This window comes from Podarcis gaigeae (assembly GCF_964106915.1).
Source record: "Podarcis gaigeae genome assembly, chromosome: 7".
Classification (NCBI taxonomy): domain Eukaryota; kingdom Metazoa; phylum Chordata; class Lepidosauria; order Squamata; family Lacertidae; genus Podarcis; species Podarcis gaigeae.
In genome coordinates this window covers 43,427,042-43,453,119 of record NC_139683.1, presented here as the reverse complement: position 1 = coordinate 43,453,119, position 26,078 = coordinate 43,427,042, and the positions used below count along the sequence as shown (strand labels likewise).

Below are 26,078 nucleotides of genomic sequence, written 5' to 3'. Positions count from 1 at the left end.
AACAATCCGCAAACCATTCCTAGAATCATAGAATTGTACAGTTGGAAGTAACCCTGAGTCCAACCCAATGCAATGTTGGAATCCCAACTAAAGCATCCATGATAGATGGCCATTCACTGTCTGCTTAAAAACGTCCAAGGAAGGATAGGCCACCACTTCTCATGGAAGTCTGTTCCACTGTCGAACAGCTCTTAGTGTCAGAAAGTTCTTCCTGATGTTTAGTCAAAATCATTATTTAGTTAGAACATTAAGGAAGGCAACAACCCTGTTCAGGCATTTTTTAAAGAAAGGCACAATGGCACAAAGTGTGTAGGGGTGCACATCCATCGGCCTGTCTGTGCCACCCCTGACTTTCCTGGTTGAGTGTAAAGGATTCTCAGCCCATTCAGCTGAATGCAGTTAGAAATCCCCTTCACACTTGCCCTCTCAACTTTGGAAGGCCAGGAGTGGAACAGGCAGGGTGGGGCCATGCTGGTCCATGTGCCCCTAATGTTTACCAGATGATTTGCATGCTCACACCTTCCTTGAATGTTACTCCCTGGAAGAGGGAAAATGGCGAGAATAGGAATGGGGGATACATTTGAGTCAGTTCACATCTGAAGATGAACTTACATAATTCGCATGAATGTGAACCGAAACACAGCTATTCCCTCAAACACCACATTATCTGAATTTTGTAATGCAGTTCTCCAACCAGGTAATATGCAAAAAGGGGAAAAGGGAAAGGGAAAAAAGAAATGTATACTAATGTAAAGTGCACTATATTTATGGCTATGAATTAGGTTGTTAATGTTTATGTTTCCATTCACCTGGGAAAGGCTGAAAGCAAAGATAACTGATTTCCCTTCTTTAAGCAAAGCTCCTGTATCAATTATCCAGCATCCCTAATTTTGCTATTTCTTTGCTTCATGCTATTTTTTTGTACTCAACACATTTGCAAAATACACTGTTTTACACTTGCTTGCTTCACACTATTTTTCAACCAACACTTTTGCAAAATGCACCATTTGCTAGCATGCATCCTTTTCCTAAGGGCAACCACCCGCCAACTTTGATCTGACAGGAGCTTACTATGTCACCATTAGTTTCACATTTCTCATCTCACCCCATCCCTCCTGCTTGTGTTACAGTCAGTGTATCATATCCTAAGGGCAACTGGCCTCTGAGGCCTGTTCTGTTCAAATGTAGCATCTGCATAGAGTGGAAAACAGGACTAGGAGCAACAATAACAGCAGCCATTTCTAAAATGAAGAACTTCAAAGCATTGACACTCATCAAAGTGCCACTGCCAGACATGAGGGCATAGATACTTGCCGGCAGCATCACAGACTGAGCATGGGTGCCTGTTTCAGCCCAGCCAGAGCACTTGGAGAAGGCCACACATTTCTCTTGGAGCCATAAGAGCCATGTTGACAGGGACAAACAGACATCCTTGGTTCCTGCATCAGTGTGTCTAGGGAACAGTTGGTTCTGGCAAAGCTTATACAGCTGCGGAATCTGGAGGGGGGGAAGGAGAAGGAAAGATTGTTGTACATGAGCATGTTGTTGTAACACCCGAAATTGTAGAAGGTAAGGAAAGAAGAAATGCATGAGCAAAACATGGCTTTGCTAATAGATCAGACTAGTGCTGTGCTGAAAATTTCATGACCAGTCTCCATTTATCAGTGAAAACAGAAACTGCACCTGAAAACGACCAAAGTGGAGTGAAAAGGTCAGTTGTTGTTGTTGTTGAGCTCCTGCTGCTGCTGCTTTTGGCACAGGAGGGAGGAGCTTCCATATATTGGAAGTTCAACAGAGTGCTTGTTCCACAATCCTTTGGACATGGCCATGGCACCTCACTCCAAGTTAACACGCCTTTGGGGCATCTCCAACTCTGGAGGTGGGTCATGCCAAAGGGGGAGCATCACACAGTTCACTCTAAAATGAGAGAATTCATGAAGGATATAAGAAACACTGTTGGGGATTAGCTGAAGGGAAGGAAAATGCAAGGCTATTCCACTGCATACTGTCAATTATACCTTCAAGGAGCTATTTCCTTATACAATTTAAGTGTGGATTAGTTTCCTCTTTTTAGTAGATTGGGAAGCTTTCCTTATCATGTATTAGCTATTGTCCTGCACACGACAGTGGTTTTACTCACCAGAGAGGCTCAATGGAAGCCCATTTAACTATAATGGCTAATGATTCATACAAATCGGAGTTAGGAGACCAGGACTGATGAAGAACTGTGCAAGCAAGTCAAAATGTGTTGCAGGAGAAAAGACTCAATTATTCTCCAAAGGCGAGAAAGAAAAACATTTCCTTTCCCTGCTCTCCTCCAGATATATGACAAAATCATGAGCTGAAATGTTAAACTATTGTTACAATTTGGAAAGCATAAAAATGGGGTGGGGGGAATAAAATAAAATGGCAAGCTGAAAAATGCTGAAGATCATCACAGTATCGTGGATTTTCACTCCTTCTACTAATAACTGACAACGGATGCTTTGATCAAGCAGATTCTGTTGACAGAGATTTTCTACAGCAGACAGAAACTCTTATCTTCAAGCCATGAAACACAAAAAACGTTCATAAAGACCACTTTGAATGCCATTTTCTCTGCATTATGTAAGTTTAGGGATTACTGAGCACAGAAAGGGATGTGATGAAAGATACAAAGCTTGGAAGGTGCTCCAGTGCACAGCAATTCATTACCATTACATTACATTATTCCATATTCAGGAAATATGTCAGTATTTCCCAAACCTAGGGTAGTCGACACACTTTTCCTCCTTGATAAAATCTGAGACACATTAAAAATAATTTTTAAAAAATCCATAGCTTGGTGATACCTTTACTGGGAGCAACCCAAATCTCACAATGATGCGATCTTCCAGAACTCCTTATCAGGCAAGTTGTTACATAAAACAGGTAAGGGGGATGAGGAAACATTTAAAAACCAATCTGTTCTATGTGGAGTTGCCCTTGGGCCTGGTTCAGAAGCTCCAACTGGTGCAGCCAGATTGCTGATGAGGGCACATTATTATCACACACACACACACACACACACACACACACACCACAAGGGGACTCAAGGTGGCTTACACAGAATTGCTAAAAACATAGAAAAAACAATAATTTTAAAACAGTTAAACATTGTTAGAAGTAAAACTCTATACATATAAAATCTATTTAAACCATACAAATAATTACAAGATACACAGCATGTGGCACCACTGTTTAAAACATTTGCACTGGTTGCCTATCTACGTCTGAGCCAGGCTGAATGTCCTTGTCCTAATTTATTAAGTCCTGAATGACTTAGGCTCAGGGTACCTTCAGGACCACCTGAAACCTTATATCCCAGATGAAACACAGCTGTTGCCCTCTAAAATGGATCCTGTAAAGTCCATTCCTCCAGACAATCCTGTGAAGAGCCCTCCTGGCACCCAATAGCTTATCTTGTCACTGGAACCTGTTGGGCAGCCAGCTGCAGACTGTTTCTGTCTGTTAGTCTCCTACACACTTCAATCTTACCTCAGTTTGGAGCTCTCCAGCTTTGCTTTAAGTGGGCATGTGTCAAGCACACACATGAAACCAGAGATGCAGCCGTAATTTGCCACAGTGAAGAATTGTGCATGCACTGTAATTTTCCAGCACACTTATAGACTGGCAATTTCATCCATTTAAGTTCCTCAAACCAAGCTTAAGTGGCCCCATTTCTACAGTTCACTGAGGTAACAGCCCCTTGAGCAAGGACCCTTGTGCCCAATCCAGTGCTGTGTGAGAGACCATAGAAACATGGGTTGTTAAAATCAAAGCTTCCTATATATCATTGGTGCTGGTAATAATAAGAATGTGGAAGATCTTCTTATAAAATCGGACACAGTTTACCTTTCAAGGAACCTGAGTTTGCTGATGATGTGTGAGTGGCTCTTCCTTTTGTCTGTTCTGCTGCACAGTTTATTTCATTTCATCTCTGAGCAGAACAATAAAAAATGATACTGATCAGAGAGGCCTTTTTATTATTGCTTTTCTATCTCACTTTTTCTCCTTTTGGCTCTTGAGCATTTCGGCTTTATCAATATTCGATGGCCACTCCGAAAATGATTAGCTGCTTCAAAGCTTTATTTGATCTGCAGCTAATGTAGTGCCAATACTGTAACCGGCAATTGCTCATATTCATTTCTCTACCAATTCACAGACAATCAGATTCATTCCCACCTTGAGACCCAGATATCAACATTCACCTGAGCCCATCAAAACAGTCAATCTACATAATGGAAAAATGTAAAAATCCAGGGGTCAGGTAAGTGCACTTTCTTCTTTCCAGCTACAAGGAATATTCTATTAGCATAACTTGCAGTCTTCAGCTGCATGTGATTTCAGCAGGTCAAATAAATGTTTGCTATTCCATTTGGTTCTTTTAAAAATAAAACAAAATAAACTTTTTTCTTATTTTAGTTGTAGAGTACCTTTTTCTGTAGATTGTGAACAAAATATCTAGCGCTTATTTTTAGTCAGCGTTATGCAACCTACCCCCCTGTTTTTAAGTAGAAATGAAAGACATACATGAGGTGCATGGGGCATTAGGGGAAAGGCAGTAATTGGTGGGGGACGTGTTGTGCTCCTTCTTTTTGTCCACCTTTGGTCCACACCCTGCACTCAGCTCTCAGAACCAGTGTGGTGTGGTGGTTAAGAGCGGTAGACTCATAATCTGGTAAACCAGGTTTGTGGCCCCGCTCCTCCACATGCAGCTGCTGGGTGACCTTGGGCTAGTCACATTTCTCTCAGCCTCACTCACCTCACAGAGTATTTGTTGTGGGGGAGAAAGGGAAAGAAGATTGTTAGCCGCTTTGATACTCCTTAGGGTAGTGATAAAAGGTAAAGGTAAAGGACCCCTGACAGTTAAGCCCAATCGCAAATGACTCTGGGGTTGCGGCGCTCATCTTGTTTTACTGGCCAAGGGAGCTGACATTTGTCCACAGACAGTTTGCTGAAGTGACTAAGCTGCTTCTGGCGAAACTAGAGCAGTGCACAGAAACACCATTTACCTTCCTGCTGGAGCAGTACCTATTTATTTACTTGCACTCTGACATGCTTTTGTACTGCTATGTTGGCAGGAGCTGGGACCGAGAAATGGGAGCTCACCCCGTTGAGGGGATTTGAACCGCCAACCTTCTGATCGGCAAGCCCTAGACTCAGTGGTTTAGACCACAGCGCCACCTGCATTAGTGATAAAGCGGGATATCAAATCCAAGCTCCTCCTCCTCCTCCTCCTCCTCCTCCTCCTCCTCCTCTTCTTCTTCTTCACCAAAGGCTCCTAGAAGCTGCCAGTATGTGACAGCAGTCACACTCCAGGAATGACTTTGATTGGCAAGCCAAGCGTCTCAAAGCCTTAGTGAGTTAGGGTCTTCCCCTGTGTACAAAGACAGGTTCCAGCAGATTGAGTGGACGAGACCAATAGTGAGTCCAATGGTCGTAGTGGATAAAACAATAACCACTGAGAGTGCCCATACAGGTTATCCAGCTAGTGGGGTGTTTAGACTAGAACAGTGAGCAATAATGAACATTTTGCAGAAACTTTGCTTTCTAACCCATTTATTGCTTAAGCCGCTTCTGTTATCCACACTCACTTGCAAATTTCCCACTCATTTCCTTGGTATCTGTTGTCTAGCATCTAGTTAACACCAGTACAAAGCATATGCCTGATGGATTTAGCCTATGTGTTGGCAGAGTCTTTCATTGTGGCCTTTCACACCAAACTAGAGTTAGAGGGGCTGTTGTATTAATTAGCTAATTTTTTCAGCACTTAAAAGGTGTGAGACACTATAGACATGCAATGGATTATTTATGGCAAGCTTGATATTCCTAATACTTTTCAAATCCCAACAGTAGACCATGTAATTAAAAGAATTTCATCTGCCGTAACATAACCTAGTGGTGATCTGTTTGAATCCATTTCAAAATATTTGCAACACTGAATTTCATTTGAAGTATTTACAAATATATCTGATGGTTTCTCTGCAGATTCTACACGGCATACCCTAATTTTAGTGTTCGTGAAGACAAAATACCTAACATTTTAACAGCAAGGAGTAACAGCTTGAAACTGAAAATCAAAAGCTTGCTATTCAACAGAATGAATAGAAGGAACTAGCATCTCAGTTTTATTGGCTAGTTGAAGACATTTTTTTCTTGGCTGGACTTTCAATGCTATCACATGGATCCCACAAAAATAAAGGAACTGAGAGTGAGTAACATCCTGCTTCTCTTAACAGGTAACATCCTGAAAATACTATGAAGAGGTTCACATTTATGGCCAGTGCTCATGTGCAGGTTCCATGTGGATAGAGGTACCTCCTTGTGAGGTGTATATGCACAGCAGTCATGATTTGTGAGGTTTCAGATTGCACCATGTAGACAAGCCCCATGCAGAAGAACATCTTCTAGAACAGTATCTCCAGAAGAGTAGTACCTCATTGCAAGGATAGTAGCAGCCCACGCTCACTCCTGAGATACTCAGAAAGGGTCTACCATAAGTGTGAACTCAGGGGTAACCAAGACACTGTCCTGCAGATATTGCTGGACTGCAACTCCCATCAGCCCTAGCCAGCATAGTCCATAGTTGGGGGTGATGGGAGTTGTAGTCCAGCAAACCTCTGGAAGGGTCAAGGAGCTTTGAAGCATGTCCCGGTCAACAACAGGACAGGGAAGCACAGGAGGCATGGAATGCAATTAGCTTTTTAGTAACAGAAAATAATGACATAGTAGAGCCCTCTGGTTTGTCCTTTCCTCTCTAGCCTCTCACTCTGAATCACTCCCAAGCAGGCAAAGGCTGTGTTAAGGGGCTGGGCTCCTCCTCTGGGCCTTTCTAGCCAAGCAATGTGCAGGACTCTCCTTGAGCAGGGTGTCAGGACAGAGGGGGGAGAGCCAGCAGGACAGAAACTGTCCTGCTGCTGGGTAGCAAGGGCAACTGCTGACTCCTCTCTGTCTGCATCTGCACTTGCACTGTGAATCTCAGCCTCTAACCCTGTCCTGGAAGGCCTTCCTTCTGCAGATGTCCCCCCACCCCCACTTGATTGCTCAAACCTCCTGCTTCTAGCATCTCCCCACTCATCCCAGACTGCTCTTCAGTATCCCACCACCATGACCTAGGATCTAAGTCTTCTTCTTCTGTGTCTTTTTCTTCTCTTGGGCAGGAGCCTCCCACCACTCTTCATCATCCCGCCTGCCCCTGACAGGTAGGCACCATAGTGGCTGCCTCTGTTTTATGTATTCTAACCCCCTAAGCAAGGTGTTGGACTGCAAGAAGATCAAAACTATCCATTCTTAAGGAAATCAGCCCTGAGTGCTCACTGGAAGGACAGATCGTGAAGCTGAGGCTCCAATACTTTGGCCACCTCATGAGAAGAGAAGACTCCCTGGAAAAGACCCTGATGTTGGGAAAGATGGAGGGCACAAGGAGAAGGGGACGACAGAGGACGAGATGGTTGGATAGTGTTCTCAAAGCTACCAACATGAGTTTGACCAAACTGTGGGAGGCAGTGGAAGACAGAAGTGCCTGGCGTGCTCTGGTCCATGGGGTCACAAAGAGTCAGACACGACTAAACAACTAAAGAACAACAACAAAAGCAAGGTGTGGGACGCGGGTGGTGCTGTGGGTTAAACCACAGAGCATAGGATTTGCCGATCAGAAGGTCGGTGGTTTGAATCCCTGTGACGGGGTGAGCTCCCGTTGTTCGGTCCCTGCTCCTGCCAATCTAGCAGTTCAAAAGCATGACAAAGTGCAAGTAGATAAATAGGTACCGCTCTGGCGGGAAGGTAAACGGCATTTCTGTGCACTGCTCTGGTTCACCAGAAGTGGCTTAGTCATGCTGGCCACATGACCTAGGAGCTTTACACCAGCTCCCTCGGCCAATAAAGCGAGATGAGAGTCACTCACGACTGGACCTAATGGTCAGGGCTCCTTCTACCTTTTAAGCAAGGTGTACTCTGAGGGCTTTGAAGGGCATCAAGCATATCAAGCAATATAGTAAATAATCTCTCTCTCTCTCTCTCTCTCTCTCTCTCTCTCTCTCTCACACACACACACGGTGTGCATATAACTAGACAATCAAAGTGGCTCAATCTAGCAGTCAGGAATCAAGATAAAAAACGCATGCTAGATTCCCCAGCTTTTGTTAACTAAACAACATAACAGTACACTAGCTGTAAAAACAGCATCAGGGCATCAGTTTAAAAACTAGCAGCAGATAAAAACCTGGCAGAACAGAAAGATTTTGACAGGCTTTCTAACCATCAAGAGGGAGAAAGGTACACAAGAAGTCTACAACAGCCAGAGACAGTTTGTAAGAATTTGGAAGAGCAGAGTTTCTTGCTGTAAAATAAAATAAAAGGCAGCGTTATTTCGTGTTTCGTAATCTCCGGGTTACGGAATCTTTGGGTTACAGCTGTGGCAAACCCGGAAGTGTATACTTCCAGGTTTCACTGCTCGCGCATGCGCAGAGGGTCTCTGTGTGCTGCGTGCATGCACAGAAGAACTCTATCACGACACGTGTGTGCGCAGAAGCGGTGCCTCTAGTTACGGATTTTTCGGGGTGTGTACGGCACCCCGAAATGAATTACATCCATAACCAGAGGTATCACTGTACCAGGAAACAGAATGAATTGAATGGTTTTCTGTGCATGCTGTCAGTATGTGATGCCAGTAAAAGGGGCAAATTTCTCTTCCTGTCTCCCATATTCCGTGAATTTTGTTTCTTCCAATGAGATTCAAGGCAGGAAAATGGACAAACACTTTCAGAGAACACAGTCTAGAGCTGCATACACACTTCTGTTTAGTCTACATCGAGTCTACTCCAACTGCATGTGAGGGTAGTCATGCTGCTGACATATCTCTCTCTCGAAAGACAATGGAATGTGCCTCCAGGGTTGAAGTCAAACTACTGCATTAGTAGGACTGACATGACCTCCATGGGGCGCAAGCCTGAGCTCTGTATGTGTGAAGGTCCTGGGCTGTCCAGATGACAAGACCCCACTTTCGGCCTTGCTGATCTGGCCCACAGGAAAGCAGAGCAATATGTTTGGTACCTACTTGGCTGCAGGAGTTGCCACCCAACCATCTTAGTGACTCCGCTCCAGATTTGTGTAGGGTTTACTCCTTCGTCTTTTCTCCTTCTGAAGATATCCTACAAAGCACAAGAGGTTTAGGATCAAAGTTTTCCTTCTCCTGGATGAGCTACCGTCTCAGGTTGATGAGCCCCATCTGCCCTTCACTTCCCTCTACACCATGTGCAGAAAACACCTTCTTCGCCATTCGACCCACTGTTAGTCTAATCTGCTCAGAACCTGTCTTCACATGCAGGGAAAATCCTTAACTCACAGAGGGTTCTATGCCCATCGGTTACTATTACCTGGTTTAGTTGGCCTGTTGAAGAAACAGCGTTAGCCGCTGTCCATATTTATCCCATAGTTTATTATGAAATATTGTGTTTTGATACATTCACCCCAATCTTCAATCCAAATTGTGTAAAAGAATGATGGGCATGCTTTTTAAGTGTGTAATGTGCATTCAGCTTTAAAATATGGAATTTCCTCTCAGGTTGCTGTGATGGCACAGTGGCTTTAAAAGAGGATTAGGCAAATTCATGGAGGATATGTTTACCAAGCTGGTATAAGATAAACAGTGATGGAGATCTATTGCCTTTATATCTTGCTTCTAGGTTTTCCAGAGGTATGTGGCTGCCCTCTTGGACAAGAAAGACAACCTGTAATCCTCTAGATGTTGTTGGACAACAACTCCCTTCATCCCTGAAGACTGCCCCTGATGGCTGGGGCCAATGGGAATTGTAATCCAATGACATCTGTAGGGCCACAGGTTCTTCCTCCCTGGTCTAGGGGGGCATTTAGTCTGATCCATTAGGACTCTTCTTATACTTTTTAAATCCTTATATTCTCTTAGAATAATCAAGCTAATAACTTTTTTTAAAAAAAAAAGTGCATTAAGAACCCAAGCATTTTTAGTTCTGAAGTCTAATGCTTGGCATTAGGATGTATTTTCAGACAGCAGCCTCCCCAATAGGTTGCAGTGCATGATTTGCTTATTAAAAATGTTGAGTGTGATAGTAGACAAAACATATTGGAAGTGAAGATTCATCTTCAGTTGGTGCTCTTCAGCAGGTAGTGAGTAAAATTTAATAGAGTGTTTGATTTACAACCCAAAGATAGGCCAAAATGAACACATTTATTTAAAAAGCACCTTTCACACTCTGAAAAAAACCTTTGACAGCATTACTTAATAAAAAAAAACCTCAGTGCCATTGAAAATTCATTTATGAGTGGAATAGCAGTTAGCAGCTGACACCACTAATGTGTGCAAAGAATCTTTCCTCGGGTTTGTCCATCTCATCTTTCATCTCTGTCTCAATAAATGAACTGTTTTCATAGCATGATAATTATGCTGTCTTGTCTTCCCTAAAATACTGTGATTTCACTCCACTGAGAGAAATAAAAATGAGATGAACTATGTGAGTGAAAGGCTTGAAATACAATGCAGGTCAGGCATCGTTTGTAATGGTGAGGCAGCGGGGGTGGGGTGGGGAGAATATTGGTAGTATTAAAGCACAGTGCAGTTTTACTTCTTCTGACAAAAGTCATGAAAAGTGGCGACAACTGCTGCTGTTTCATTTATCAGAAAAAGCCAGAGTTTTGCTTTGCTTTTTTAAAGAAGGGTCAGTGTAAAATACCAGTTAAGCTTAAAGTATTGCAAGACAGAAATCATGAAAAGCGGTGACAACTGCTACTGCTTCATTTTTCAGAAGAAGACAGAGTTTTGTTGTTGTTTTTTTAAAAAAGAACAGCCCGTTTAAAATACTAGTTAAGTTTGAATTCTTGCAAAACAGGCCAAGAATGTGAGTTTATTTTGTTTGCCTTTATTGCTTTGCCAGCTCAAATCAGTTTTCTGCTGCATCAGCCAGAAAGAGGTCAGACATTCAAACAGTGCCAACGCTCTGCGTCCTGCAGGTGGAAATACAGCTAGGTGGAAAGCAAAATCAAACAAAACTGTCACTCAGAAAATGCATAAATAAAGCCACACGTATCTTTAGATATACAGAATTGGGGGGGGGGGAATAGGAAAGAGAATCAATATGCTTTGAGACATTGTTTCTTGCAGGGTTTTTGTTTGTTATTTTTACATGTTGGAACAATATCCACTGGGGATGGTTCAGAATTTAATGCTCAGCTTAAGAAAAACCACTGTCAATTACGCAGGGTGGTGGTTCATCCTTACCAGTGGCTCCCATAGGTGTATTTCAGGACCACAAGTAGGGTGCTAATGACAACTGAGCTACAGCCTTGCAGAGATGTCATCTGCATGAACTGGAACTGCCATGTAGGGGTTGTATGCTTAGCTGCTGCAATGCCCCACAGTGGGATAGCACTTTTTGAAGCAGTCAAAATTGCACAAATCACACCAACCATATATATTGCTCCCCCACTGAACTGCTGGCTGACAAAAATGTTGTGTCTGGTAGAACAGCCAAGTTACAAGCCCATAGGTACTTTTACAGGTGTCGCTGTAGTGGAAGCTGGTTCATTAGGACAAATGGAGTCTTGTTCCACTATCCTCAGCCAGCCCCGACCTGCCTGCCTTACTGCAGATATTAATATCATGCAGCTTGAAGTGACTGAATGCAGAAAAACTGACTCCTTTCTGAAATGAAACATTGTCCACTATATTGTCCATTAAACCCATAAGATTGTTCAAAACTTGGCTTGCAGAACTTCCTTCAAAACAGAACAAAAACATTAAAGATACATCCAAATAATTCCATACAAGATTTTGTGCTGCCCAGCACAGGCTCAGCATCTTAGAAATAAAATATAATTCCAAACAGACCTATAAGAAAAGACATTTCTCTCTCTCTCCTTAAAGCCTGAAGTTATGTGCTCCTGGAGAGCTTCATTACATCCTTACTCACACAGAGCCTGGGAACAAAGGACCCAAGCCACCACACTTCCAAGATGGCAAATTTGTACTTCAATAGCCTCCCATGTGATCTAAGGTTAAACACTCACATGTTAGCTAGCAGAGAACAATAACAATTATCAACCCATCAAAGAGCTCAAAGACCATGTAGTATACAGTGGAATTTCCCCTTGTTAAACCTTTTCAGCAATATACACTGTCAGTCTCCATTTCAGTCAATTAAAAAAATTATACTTAACATGCCTTCCTACTTACAAGAAGTCCAGTCATGGCTCCCTCAAAGAATTCTGGCAACCACAGCCTGTTAAGGGTACTTAACAGCTCTTCACAGAGCTACAATTTCCAGGTTGGTTTAATGATCAATCCCTCAGTGCCAGGGAACGCTGGGAATTTAGGAAACACAGGGGTTCCTAGAAAAATCCCAGCACCCTTAACAAGAAACCTTTCTCAGGATCCTTTGAGGAAAGCCATGACTATTTAAAGTGTTATAATACTACTTCAAATGTATAGTGCAGATGGGGCCATAGCATTGCATTATTGGACAGCACACTTGAATCTGTCAGGATGAAGCATGGCTTAAAAAAACAAAGAAGCAACAACATCGAATTAATTAATTAATATAAATGTCAAATCATGATGTGGTGAAGCTTTCAGCATGCACCATCATATACTCTTGCATGCCGGTACAGCTAGTCTTTGGAAGAGAGCAGGCTGTCAATCTTTTCCCACCGTTGCATGTCTGCCTAGGCAACCTTTTACTTGAAGGGAATTTATCAGAAAGAAATTGGCTAAGACACAGTTCTTCCTTCTCTTGTGTTTAATTAGCATAGAAGGTTTGTCTCTGATAAATGCTCAAGATCAGACAAATCTGATTAGAACAATGATTGATGAATATGAATGATGGGGAAGGCAGGCAGGGAGTATTTTCTAGTATTCATTTAAAACAAACTTGTGCCCTAAAACGTATAATAATTTGCAAGCGAAAAGGACATCTTCATTTTCTAAATGGGGTCTTTTTAAATGATAGGCAATAATGGGAGGATAAGTCCATTATTCATTTATAAGGGAATTAGCATAACAAAGCTGCTTAATGCGAGAGTTCAGAAAGCTCTGATTAATAAATTAATCCTTACATTTTACAATAGATCTCATTTTTGAATAATTCTTATAAGAAAATCTTTTAATAACTTCAGTGTTTTTCCACTCAGAATGTTAACCATTTGTTTGCTGCTGTACAAGCAGAAGTAAATGCCCAAGAGCAGACAGCACTCTTATGTTGCATTGTGCTTGTAGTGGAGAAACTTTGCTGTGAACAGTGCACATCTCATTCCCTAGGAGACAACTTGAAATGGGAGTGTGATATGTGCATATGTGCAAGAGCCAAAAAGAACAAGTCTCAATTTCAGTCTGATCCTTTACAGAGAAGCAGGACACATTCAGTTTAGTAAGGCCTGCCTGCACCCATGATGGCAACCTTTACACACCTCATGCTCTCTCCAGAAAGCAAAGGGAGAAGAAGCTTTGTTGCACACTCTTATTCATCAAGACTTCATGGTTTGCTCACACTTGAGAGCAGCTGCTACTAAAGTAAATGACAAACAACTTAGGTCACACCACCATATACTGACAGGACTGTTGTAGCACTTAAAACAGTCTTGTGTCCCCCCCCCCCCAATGAATCCTGGAAACTGTAGCTTGTTAAGGGTGCAGGGCATTGTAGGTCTGGGACAAACTTCCTAGGGTTCTTTTTGGAGGGGTCCCATCACTGTTAAAGTGGTATATTTTCGGGTGCCAACTAAAAATACTTTTGCATAGGCAAGCCTATCGAGATATGCAGAAGCTGTCATGTGTTTTAACCTGGTTTTAGCTTGCTGTTGGTTTTATTTATTTTTGAATGTTTTACATATTTGCTTTTAGACTTTATTGTTTTAAATTTTTTTTGGAAACCACATTGAAGTTTTATTGATTGCAATAATCGGTATATAGATGTGAAACAGAGGCACTGGCTAGCCCCTGCTTTTGAGGGGGCTGGAGCCACATGATGTGCTGGCATGGCATGTGTGACATTGCATATGATGTTACCACTCCTTTAAGAACTTTTGGGGGGGTCCAAAGTGCCTTGCCCCCCATTGTGAAATCAATATGTAAATGAAAATGAAATGAGACATGGTCTTATTTGCAAAGCTAGCCACAATGCCAAGGATGGGATGTGGGGGTAGGATTCTTCTGTGACTTTTCCTTTCCCCTTCCCAGGAGAATTGTGGAGATGAATGAGTCATGCTGTGTTCCTGGGCACATGGAAGAAAACCCCACTTGTCTCAGTAGAATGACTGCAAATATACACGGGATCAAGCCTCAAGCTAGCCTTCTGGTATATGCTCATAGAGAGACAGGATGAAACTTAAGCATTGGCTGCAGGCCTCTCATCATCAACACAGTAGCAATCAATGTATTTGAATATCATCTTTTGGAAGCTATTAATGGTGTGAGACCTTGGTATGTATAATGTATTTTGGTTTGAATGCCACTGCCTAATTTGGAGGTGTTGTCGTTAAACTGGGGGGGGGGGGAATCCCTGCACCCAAGTAATGAGGTGGCTTGAAATAACAGCATTATTAAAAACTATTATTAATTAAATTTCTATCCTGCCTTTTATCCCAAAGGAGCCCAGGGCAGCAAACAAGAAAGTAATATAATAATTTCAAGGTTGCTAGCAACAGCCTTTCAGTCTGCAAATGCCTGGGTGTGCAGGGATGTTTTGAAATTAAAAGCTGAGACGGACACATTTCACCAGGGAGGGTATTCAACACATATTGGGGAGGGGGGTGCATGGAGGCTGAATGCATGGAGGGGGGTGTCAGAGGCTGTAGTATGCAGCAAGGTACAACGCCAGTCCATCTGTGCCCCTGCCAGCACCAAGTGATAACCCTTCTGGCAAGGGCAGGACTGTTCTTCCTACCTCAAATGACATGCAAGAGCAGCAGCTGGGCAGTGAGTTAGCTGCCCTCCATGCACTGCCTACAGTTTGAAAGGGGCATCCATTTAAATCATGCCTGCCTAGCAAAGAGGACTCTGAATCACACTGATAGTATCCTAGTGCTTGGGCAGCAAAGTCAGGGCTGGAATTATTTCTGAGGAAACATGTAGTATCCCAGAGATTCTACAGCTGATTGGTGGTTGAAAGATCTGAGGACTGAGAGGGAGTCTACTAACCAGGACTGGCCCACCAAATCCCAAACGCCAAACCCAAATCAATTTGGGTACACCTGGGATTTGGCCAGAGCAGAGTCACCATTGTGCCTTTCCTCTGTTCAAAATGTGAAGAAGCATGGGCGTTAAATCCTGCTATCCAGTGAAACTGGGGCATTCCTGAGGGGGCATGTTCAGTGTAAGAGAAGTCAAGCCAGTGCAAACAGGAATTGAATAGGAACTGGGTAGGAAGAGCAATTCATTATGGATTTTTGAAGGGGTATATGCTGGGATCTTCTACATGCACATTGTAGCCTGTCATGTTTGCGTCCCCAGTCTTAAATGCTAGCAAATTATATTTCCCATTAATCTTTGTGTTCAAGGCCTATGGCTGGTATGGTTTTCAGACCCAGTGAAGACAAAAGAAATAGCTTGCCTCCTTGCCACCTACTCACCACTGCTGCTTGAAAGTAGTTTCTGGGGGGGGGGGGGAAGGGGAAAGAAAGGTAGCAGGGACATCTTGGAATGGCCTGAGCTTATTTAGGAGCAGAGACTAAATTCAAAGCACTCTTGGCTTAGATTTTTAAAAGCATATTTTTCCTGAACAGGGCATATTCACTTCAAGACTACCCAGTTTGCGAACAGTACCTACTAAGGAATTAACAGGTGTCACTTTGAAGCAGGGCTATGCAACACAATCAATATATTAATATATATGGAATGGTGCTTATTCTGAGCACCCACATAGCTATACCCCACATGCCTCATGATCTGCTTTGCCAAGAGCCTCAAAGGGATGCTTAAGCAGCCATATTGATACCCAGCAGCTAGCACCACTCTTCAGTCTTGTTAATTTCACTTCTTTTTCCTCTCCTTGCTGGGAAGGTTGCTAATATTCTATTTTTCTCCAGATATAGTAACAGGGTCCCTTCTCCCTTGACACTATGATAAGAGAACAGACACCATGTTTGAAGCTGTGGGGAATTTTAATACAATCCAGCATAAGAAGCAAGATAGGAACACAATTACTGTCACACAGATATGCTCTCTGGGCTGTTCCTAGCACTGCATTTTAGTGGCACACATTTTTGAGTTCCATGATCTTTAGATGATACATCAACAACACTTAGGCATGAATATGGATGTTGCTACTGCACATGTCAAGTCACATGTACATCTGACTTGCATCTGGTTCTCTGTCACCTCCCAGAAAACTTTTGTTGTTAAGGATTTATTTAATAAATTATAGGAAAAGTGCTATGTAAATATTAAGTATCATTGTCAATTACTATTCTTCCTACCTATCAGTGACAAACTAAGTCTGTCAGAAACCCACATACAACCAGAAACTTAAAGATAATAGGGCAGGAGTAGCCAACATAGTGTCCTCCAGAGACTGTGAGAATACAGCTCCCATAAGCCACTAATGACGTGGCTAAGGGATGCTAGGAGGTGTAGTTCAGTGGCCTCTGGTAGATATCACATTGGTTCTCCATGCTCTGTGGTGCCTCATTCCCAGTCTTCTGGCTGAGTAGTAGAGTAGTCCATCAGAGCTGGGAAGGCGCTGTGAAGAAGCTGACCAGCAACACAAGGCCAGAGAACAAGGAGTCAAGCAACAAGAGAGCTGTTTGGGAGGCAGACAGCATTAGAAACTGGTCAATGGGTGGGCAGGGCTTCTCTTGTGGCTATACATTGTAGGGAAAAATCACTAGTGGTGGGCTGGCTATCTTTCAGGAAATGTTCTCACTGAGGAACCCCTGAGAAGCCTCCAACAAACGACAAGAGTTTCTTAGATCACAGTTTGTAAGTCATTGCTTTGTGACATGCTTTAGTAATTAATTCACCCAAGAGCAGAATGAAAGCATTGGGGCCTTGAGTCAAACTCCTGGCAGTAGCTTTGGCTGGGTGGGAGTTGTAGACCAAAACATTTGAGGGACACTAGGTTAGTGAAGACTGCTATAGACTTCAGCATAGAAAATGTGTTTTGTTCACCTAAAAGCTCTTTCTTAGTTTTGCCTGCTAATGTCAACAAGCTACTTTTTAAAGTTCTCAATTCATTCTTAGAATCTGCATTGCATTGATAAAGCTTCATTATATTTTCTCTGCGATTCCAGATGAAGCATGGTGCAAAATTATTTTCCCCATCATCTTCCAAAGAGTCAACAAGCAGCCTTCTTAATCCTCTTGCTTTAAAAGGCTTTAACTTTTTTTGTGTCTTCAACCTTTTAAACCTCGGTGAATCAATTTCTTTCATCCAGACCCATTTAAAAGGCTTTATTTAGAGGATGTTATTAAAACATCTGGCATAGGAACTCTCAATCTATGGAGAGAACCCAGGACAGTCTTTCTGCCTCCTAAATTTGATGTAAGGATCAAATCATCACACTTTAAGCCATCTGTTCATATCTGAAGTTTAGCATTATCTTCACAAATGTTTTGTGTTAGTTGTTGAACACCAAATATGTTGACCCATATCCACAGAAACATCACTGTACTTACATTCCACTGAAATTAGTCAGACGGCATGGCTAACATGTCCCATTGATTTCAATGGGAAGTAGGTGCTGGCAAATTGTCCAAGTACATGCATTTTGTGGTCCCCTGAGAATGGTGAAATAACCAAGACCAGGTGATGGGTATAATCAGGCCATATCTTTATTGGCCAGCAGCATATGTGGGGTTGGCATGGCAAAGAGGCAAGGATCATTTTTCTCATTTTGTTCAGCCCCTGCTGATATAATTACATTTTGTCATCATTTGGAACTGCCTAAGCCTTTTCCTGGGAGTAGCTCAACTTTGAACCCTGGTGTGCTGCAAGCCAAGCATCCAGGGTTTAACTGAGCAACCACAATAAGAGACTTCAGCTAGACAGAGTCCCCAACCTGAACTTTGGGCATGCCATGGCCAATTCTCCTCCCAGGACCCTTTTAGGGAGCCGTTCTTTGCCATGGTGATCCTGCCCTGTGCCATTTCCACTCACAGTTTAGAAAGCTTGTCAATGCCTGACATAAGTTCACAGATGGAAAGGCAAAAAACAAACAAACCAAAAACTCACCAACCAAGGTACCAATTAAGACTGATAAGAAGAAGAAAAAAACATTTTTGGTCCTGTCACTCAGCAACCCTAACAGCTCAGTGAAGCTCTAACCCAAGGATGGACGAGTGGGGCAAAATGGCCCCAGAGTGAGGGCTTTTAAGGCCTTGGCTCCTTTCACCCTCTTGCAAGGCTTGAACTCAAACTGTGCTGCAAAGGAAGACTGCAGCCAATCTCAATGGGGCTTCAACTCAGCACTGATCAGCTATGGCCTTTTTTGAACATAGAAGACTTGGCCGCTGTACTCCAAGACCTGCTAATTTCCAGACTGGGTTATTGCAACCCACTGTACAGAGAGCTGCCTTTGAAGATGGCTCAGAAACTTCAGCTAGCCCAAAGTGCAGCAGTCAGCTTACTCGCTGGGTTTGTACTTTTCACCATATGCTGAAGACACATGGCTTTACCCTGCCTGCCCTTTGACATCGGAAACACATGTTTTAGGAAACACTTCATTCTCTTGATAGTAATCCACTTTTACTGTTTTACTATTCTATTTTTAAATTGTTGTAACCTGCTCTGGAGCATCATTGTGAAAGGAGGGCAATGGCAACAACAGCAGCAGCAGCAACAACAACATAGTAATAACAATCGAAAACATACTGATAAATCAACAAAACATGCCTTGTACCTTTGTAGTGAAGGGCCATAGCTCAGTGGCAGAACATCTGCTTTGCATGCCGAAGGTTTCTTGTTCAGTCCCCAGCATATCCACCTAGGGCTGGGAGAAACTTCTGCTTGAAACCCTGGATAGCTGCTGCCAGTTAATGTAGAATCTACAATGTAGATGATGCTGAGCTAGATAGAGGAGTGCCAGTGAAGGCATATGATACTTATTGCAGAGTTGCAGCCATTTCATTTCATGTTGCAAGATAAGATTTACCGATGGAACTAAATATACACATAATATTTACCAGTAGTTCTCACTTCGACTGCAAAGGTTCATTTCCAGGAATGAATACATGAATAAGAATTATAAAACTGAATTCCACACACACACACACACACACTTAAGCATAAGAAACAATTGTCACACTTTTTGGGCTCAGAAACAATGTTGCAGAGAAAGGAAATAATGATGAGTTCTATTCTGAATAAATTCTAATACAACCAGTGGGGCCAATTCAGTGTGCACATACACACAGCATACCTAGAGTCGGAGCCATGCAGTACTTTTCACAAATTATCCTTACTTCAGACAGAATACAAGAGCAGCAGTTTTTGAAAGCATCTGATAAATTGCCTTTCCTAATAAGTATCACTCTGAGAAATAGCAGGGAAGGCACTGGGGAACGACTCCTAATTCAGAGCTTACTGAAAATTAATAATCCACACTAGAACAAAAGAGGAGCTTCCTTACTTATCTGTATTATAGCTTTCTCCTGGACGGTTTTCATTTGGAAGCTCTTTGTAATTTGCATATTAGAATAAATGTGGTCCTGGGGTGTGGTCTGAGGCCCCCACACTGCTGAAGCTAAGCAGGTCTAGAGCATTAAGGTGGCTGTTTGGGTCTCTGCATACGCTGCCTTGAATTCCATTATAGAAGATGTATAAATGTAAAAAAAAAATCCACTGTTATTTTCTTTTGTAGAGCATACTGTAAAGATGGTTGTAAAATTGAGTCGAAATCTTGCCAACAAACCACCTGTCCAACCAAATAGTAAATGGCATCACCAAAACTCATGAGTTAAGGAAGACAGGAGCTCATATGCTCCCAATATCCTAATGGCACTGAAAAATGCTAAGGGGCTGAGGAACCATTTCTTTGTGGAAATCGTTGTACACCTTGCCTCATCCTAATTATAAAATCATAGAATTGTAGAGTTGGAAGATACCGTGAGTGTCTAGTCCAATGCAGGAATCACAATACACTGTTTCCCATCCAATCTGAAACCATGCCAGACTCTACTTACCTTTGCAAAGGTGCTAGCAGTTTTATTGCTGCACCACTAGACTCATAGACCCCAATAATTTCCTCCCCCATTGTCAGAGCCACCCGAGGTCCCAGCTCACAAGAGACCAAAGTCCAGTCCAAGTTATATACAAAAGGCTTTATTGAAGAACATTGTTGTCGTTACATCCAAGCTCCGTGGCTCAGCATCTGTTACCCTTAGATGTTTGAAGTCCCCTCTGAGTCAGTCCCGCCCCTGCACCAGCTTAAGAGGCTTGTACTGCTCCACCTTTTCCTCTCCTTCCTTTTCCGCAGGGTCTTCCTGCCCCCCTGTGCTCCCTCCCTTCGGGACTCCCCCGAGGCTGAGTCTTCTGACGCCTGCTCCCCCCTCCTTCGTGCTTTGGGACCAGGCTCCTCCTCAGGGGCTCTCCTCATTTCCGCGCGCCTCCACATTTGAACTTGGCGCGCGTACGTTGCCTCTGACCTTCCTTTCGACCGTTACGCTACTCTCGGTACTACACTCCTCCCCTTCCGGCAGGACGTTCTGCTCCGAACTCCTTCCCCTCTCTGCTTCCTGTTCTGCTCTTTCTGACACACTGGCAACTCCACCCCCTTCACTCCGTTCCGACGGAGAGGCCGGTCCCGATCTCCAACCCCCACTGGGGATTCCCTCTTCGTTCCCCTGCTTCTGACTGCTTCCCTCTCTACTGCCCCTTGGCCTGACCAGGGGGGCTCCCTTTTGGGAATCCTCGGATTCACTTGACGGACTCACTGACAACCTCGGGTCGTCGTCGTCCTCTTCCTCATCGCCCTGGGACCCCTCCCCCTCGCTCTCTGTCCCTGAAACCCTGACACCCATTAATACACTAACCCATTGATTCACTGTTCACTCCAAAAATGGCCTTCAACCATTAAACAAACTATGGCCTTTTAAATGTGAGGAGCCTGCTATTATGATCCCCCCCCCGTGATTTTTTTATTGTCTTCTATTATTATGCTATGCAAATTATGTGTTTTGTGTGTTTTTTTTGGTCTTGCATACCACCCTGGGATCTTTGGGTAATGAGCAGTATCTAAATTACTACTACTACTACTACTACTACTACTACTACTACCAGCACAGTACATCCCCAATCTCCATCAAAGTAGGGGCCGTCAGACAAAAGACAAGGACCATTTTTACCCAAAAAGGCCTGGATACAGAAGGACAGACATAGCTTAGACAAACAGGACATAGGGGCCTGCTTCTCAGCACTACAGCGATGCTGGTTGACCATGCAGCCATTCATTTAACTTATGCACAGTCATCATAGCTATGATGCCATTTTGCCTCAGACACTACCAGGTGGAAAGATGAAACCAATTAATGGGACTTTCGCCTTCAATGTAACCTGTACCCAGAATTCTGGGTCAAAAGCCCACTTACAACAGGCCAAGGAAATTGGGGGTTTCTTTACATTAAGGCATACCTTTCATCACTCCTTCCTGCAGCAGCCATTCCTTCACCCTCAGAGATGTAATTGGGCTTGTCTGTTGAAGATGGAACTATGCTAGTGAAGAATCACAACCATAAGGGCCTAAAGTAGGGACACTGATTCACTGTTCGCTCCAAAAATGGGATACAAATTAAAAGCAATAAAATACGAGTTGCCGTACATGACGTTTCATCTCTGGCAAGCTAGTGAGAGTAATGCATTAGCTGCAGGCGGGTACATTAATCTCGCAAGCTGGCCTCATATGAAATCTTTTAGATAGCAGTGGCCTCTTCTTTATTGCATTTTCATTAGGACCTTTCCTGTAAAACTCTTTGTAAAAACTAAAAGGGGAGGTGGTGGGAAAAATACATGAAAATGAAATGTTAGTCATTTCGAAAAAGTTTTATTGTAGGCAAATGGTTGTTCCCATCCCAGATTTCAATGTGTTCTTATTCCTTTGTATCAATGAGTTTCCACTTTTGTATTCCATGAGTTTCCACTGTAAAAGGCCATTGTCTGACTGCAAAAGGAATACCACGAGTGAAAGACAGTGTGTATTATTTATATTTTATAAATTATTATAGCTTGTTAACAGCCTTAGCTCAAAAAGGTTTACATATAAGAGCAAAACCAAGAAAATTACCCTCAAATTAAAAACAACAACTAAAACCTTAAATTCAAAAGGAACAGAGTTAAATCTTTTATTTATATATTTTAAAAGCTATGTGGAATAAATATGTTTTCATTGGTTGCCAACATCATCAGGGATGGGCTAGTCTCACCTTCTTTTGGAAGGAATTCCACAACCAGGATGCTGCTACAGAAAAGACCTTTCTTGCTGACCAACTGAACCCCTTTTCATGTCAGAGATATATCAAGAGAGGTAAATGCAAAGGCTGTTTATTGATTTATTTATTACATTTATATATCACCCTTCATCAAAGGAGATTGGTATGGTATACATGGTTCTCCCCCTTCCTTTATCCTCACAATAACAGTCTTATGAGGTAGATTTGACAAAGAGATTGTGATGGGCCCAAAGTCACCCAAGAATCTCCATTGTTGTGAATCCAAAACTCTCTCCATCTATTCAAACTAGGACAAGGGGACCAATCTGAAGCTAAGAGGGAGGGGGCTCTCCTCACTGCTTGACAGCCCAAAGCTGAGGTGATGCTTTCAAAACATAGAGAGACATCTGCTGAATTTCAGCTTGACATATAACTATTAAAGGTGCCACGCCAGGTCAGGAAAACCCCCCAGCAATTTTACTTTTCCAATATGAATTTCTGATACCTCCAGGACATAGTTACTTCATTTTATATCTCTGGTATCTTTCAAAAATTGTACACAGCATATGACTCATCTAAGGATGTAAGAAGGCAGTGATTTCCATTGCAGTCTGTAGTTCATCAAATGCTACATTATTTGTCTCCCTATTATTTAGCTTAAGCTACATACAGAGCATTTCCATTGCACCAGAAGTGGTTTCGTCATGCTGGCCACATGACCTGGAAAGCTGTCTGTGGACAAACGCTGACTTCCTCGGCCTGAAAAGTGAGATGAGCACCGCACCCCATAGTTGTCTTTGCTTGGACTTAACCACCCACGGGTCCTTTACCTTTAACATTACATCCATACATAAATTACATAACTATTTACGCAAGTTACATATTTCCTTTATATTGAAATGAATATTATCAAAGCAATGTAAAAAAGGTCATTAATTACATATCATTTGTGGAGTTTAAAAAAACCCCCAAAACAATGTGAATGAACACCAATCATATCCGCTTGACTTGTTTCTGTTCCTGATCCTGACCACAGAGAAACATGCAAACCACAGCAATTTTTGCTACCCTTTTCATTTTCATCTGAATTCTCTGTCATCCCTAAGCCCCATTGGTCCCTATCTCTGGCGGTACTGTAATAAGAGCAATATTGTGGAAGGAAGCTCCTGGTACAACTGACCATTGACAAAGGGGTTAAAGAAAGTCACACATGGGTGGAAATAATCCATTAATTACCACCTTCAGATGCCAGATTCATACAAGAGGCAATGTTTGTTCCTTAGTTGCATCCAATGATTGTGTCTTTTTTTATATAATGATGTTATGTAAATTGTAGGCTAGATTTCTTTTATGTTTAACTAGGCGATCAAAGTACAGATGCTTGATCAAACAGACCTACATTCACTGCAACTTCTTTGTCTAATCAGTGATAATATATTATGACTTCTTAAAATTCTGCACATGAACAGACAAATCAAAAGAGACGACAGACAGACAAAACAAAGAAAGAAATGGAGAGAGTGGGAATGCTCGCTTCCTGCCTTTCTCTTTTTAATTAATATTCAAAAGCAGAACCAAAATCATGAGCAGGACAATCCCAAATAAGAACATAATAAGAGCCCTGGTGGATGAGCTGTAAGCCCTCTCTAGTGCAGCATCCTGTTTGCAAAGTTGCATGAGATACTGGGGTGTGTGTGTGTGTGTGTGTGTGTGTGTGTGTTAGGGATTCATTTCCTGCCCTGCTCTGTGTCTGTTGCAGGCAGCACTCTTTCCATTCTGCTGAACTTCGCCTTCCACCAAAAACTCATTCTGCCAAATAACATTCCCCTTTATTTGCCTTTTTAAACTGAAAAACTTCAAATGCTGTAACTTTTTCTTATAGAGAAGTTGGTCCAACTCCATGCTCATGTTCCTTCAACTTTTCTGCACTTGTTCCAGCAAGCTCTATTTCTACAAGGGGGGAGGGATGCAAGAAGTGAATTTAAGAAATGGGGGGCGGGGAAGAGAAACAGAAAATGACAGCTAGAGATTTGCCCATCTCTAGCTACAGAGGCAAGATTTGGCCAGAGAAGCTCCCTATTTTTAAGCTCTGTCTTTTAGTCACTCTGCTAAAATAACTCTGTGCATATTTTGCAGGCATATCCCCAGATCTTCTTTTCTTAATTATATCAAATCAGATTGTGTGGCTCCAGACGGATGGGTGTTGCCTAGTGCAGCTACACAGTACAAGCGTGCACCTTCTTTTTCTTTTTATACAATATGTTTTCAAATTAGGGAAGGGGAAGTCTGTTGCACACACGCAATATTAAGCCATCATCTTCTTTCCAGCTGTAGCTGTCACTTTCTCACTGAAGTGCACTGGCAGAACGGACGACACAAGTGTCTTGAGAAATCTCCTGCCACCTAAATGGCTAAATTTGACACACCGTATCAAAAAACCTAAAAGGGGCGGAGGAGATCAGTGGTGATGGAGACCACATTCACTGTTTCAACAGTCTTTTCCCCTGAAGGTTAATCTTCCCTTTCTTTTGCTAAAGATGCAATCCTATATCCACTTACCTGGATATCCATCGAACTCAGTGGCACCTACTTCTGAGTAGACAAAATTGCTCTGTTAATCCTCTTGTCCTTGTCTCTTCAGAGTGACTTTGGGGAGTTTGTAAATTGCCTGTCTAAATGCAGGGGTCCCTCCCCTGGCTCAACTGCCAACTGCTAATCAAGGTATTTTGGGACAACACACAACAGTGTTTTATGCCTGTAAAAGAAATACTGTGTAGTCAACAACTTTTAAATTATAGTATGTGGTGGGTGGTTGATAAGAATGTGCAACTTTTTTTTCTAAAATAGAAACACTTTCCCAGCTACCCTTATCTGTTCTCTTCCTCTATTTATCGTTCCAAATGTTTCTAGGGACTATTAACATTCTTCCCCTTCCCTGTGCTGGTGAAATTGTTTTCTTTTCAGAGCATCTTCTATATATTTCAGGTTGATTTCATCTTCACCTGTGAGCTACAGAACAACAAGTTTAAGGTATATTTTTCTTGTCAGGCGAACACTCTGTAAGAAAGAGAGAAACACCCAACAGTGTGTACGAGCGAGTGCACCATTAGAGTAGCAAAGACACATCTGCAATGTGTTCCTCCTTTCAGTAGGCCCAGTATTAATAATTTTTATTATTATGGTGTCATCAGTCTATATGGTTCTTTTTATCAGAATTTCATAAAGGTGGGTCCCAGCCCCGAAAACCTTACAATTTCTATTTCAACAAGGAGACAGAGAAATGATGAGGAAAGGAGAGTCAGCTGGAACCAGGGATGTAAAAGAGCAAGTGCAGTCTGGTGTGCTCAGGCTTTGCTTCAGCTGGAGATGAGGACGAAGAGGTTAAGCCAAAGGCTTTGCTGTAAAAGGCAGTTTTTGAGCTAGGATTTGAAGGTGATGAAAGGTGGCTCCTCGAGCTATTCCAGGCATGCAGGGCAAGCGAGGGAGAACAGATGGAGTTTCTTAGGAGAGCAAGGCAGCTGAGTCGCAGTTTACAAAATGCTAAACTTGTAGATATGTGAGCCTTCTCAAACTTACAAAGCACCATAAGGGAAGTGGTGGCAATCAAGACTGTGGCACATAGTCCCCTACACTATGTTCCTGTCAAATATCATACACAGAGTGTTCTTAGCCT

At 42.5% G+C, this 26,078-nt stretch overlaps 1 protein-coding gene across 6 annotated transcripts in view; it reads right to left on the bottom strand.

Annotated features, from left to right (window-relative positions):
- The window catches only part of LOC310848685 (uncharacterized protein), a 144,941-nt gene extending 119,757 nt beyond the window's left edge, over positions 1 to 25,184 (bottom strand). For 4 of the 6 annotated variants that reach the window (XM_083748107.1, XM_083748108.1, XM_083748109.1 and 1 more), the window contains exons 1-2: positions 24,965 to 25,184; positions 9,077 to 9,170 (exon numbers count right to left, since the gene is read on the bottom strand). In XM_083748107.1, coding sequence (XP_083604233.1) covers positions 9,077 to 9,170; positions 24,965 to 24,976 — 106 coding nt within the window. In that variant the 5' untranslated portion in view covers positions 24,977 to 25,184. Of the gene's footprint in view, positions 1 to 3,873; positions 3,959 to 9,076; positions 9,171 to 24,964 lie in introns of all 6 variants that reach the window. The other 2 variants (XR_014566502.1, XM_083748112.1) reach the window with 2 other exon arrangements.
- Between the last annotated feature and the right edge of the window lie 894 nt (positions 25,185 to 26,078).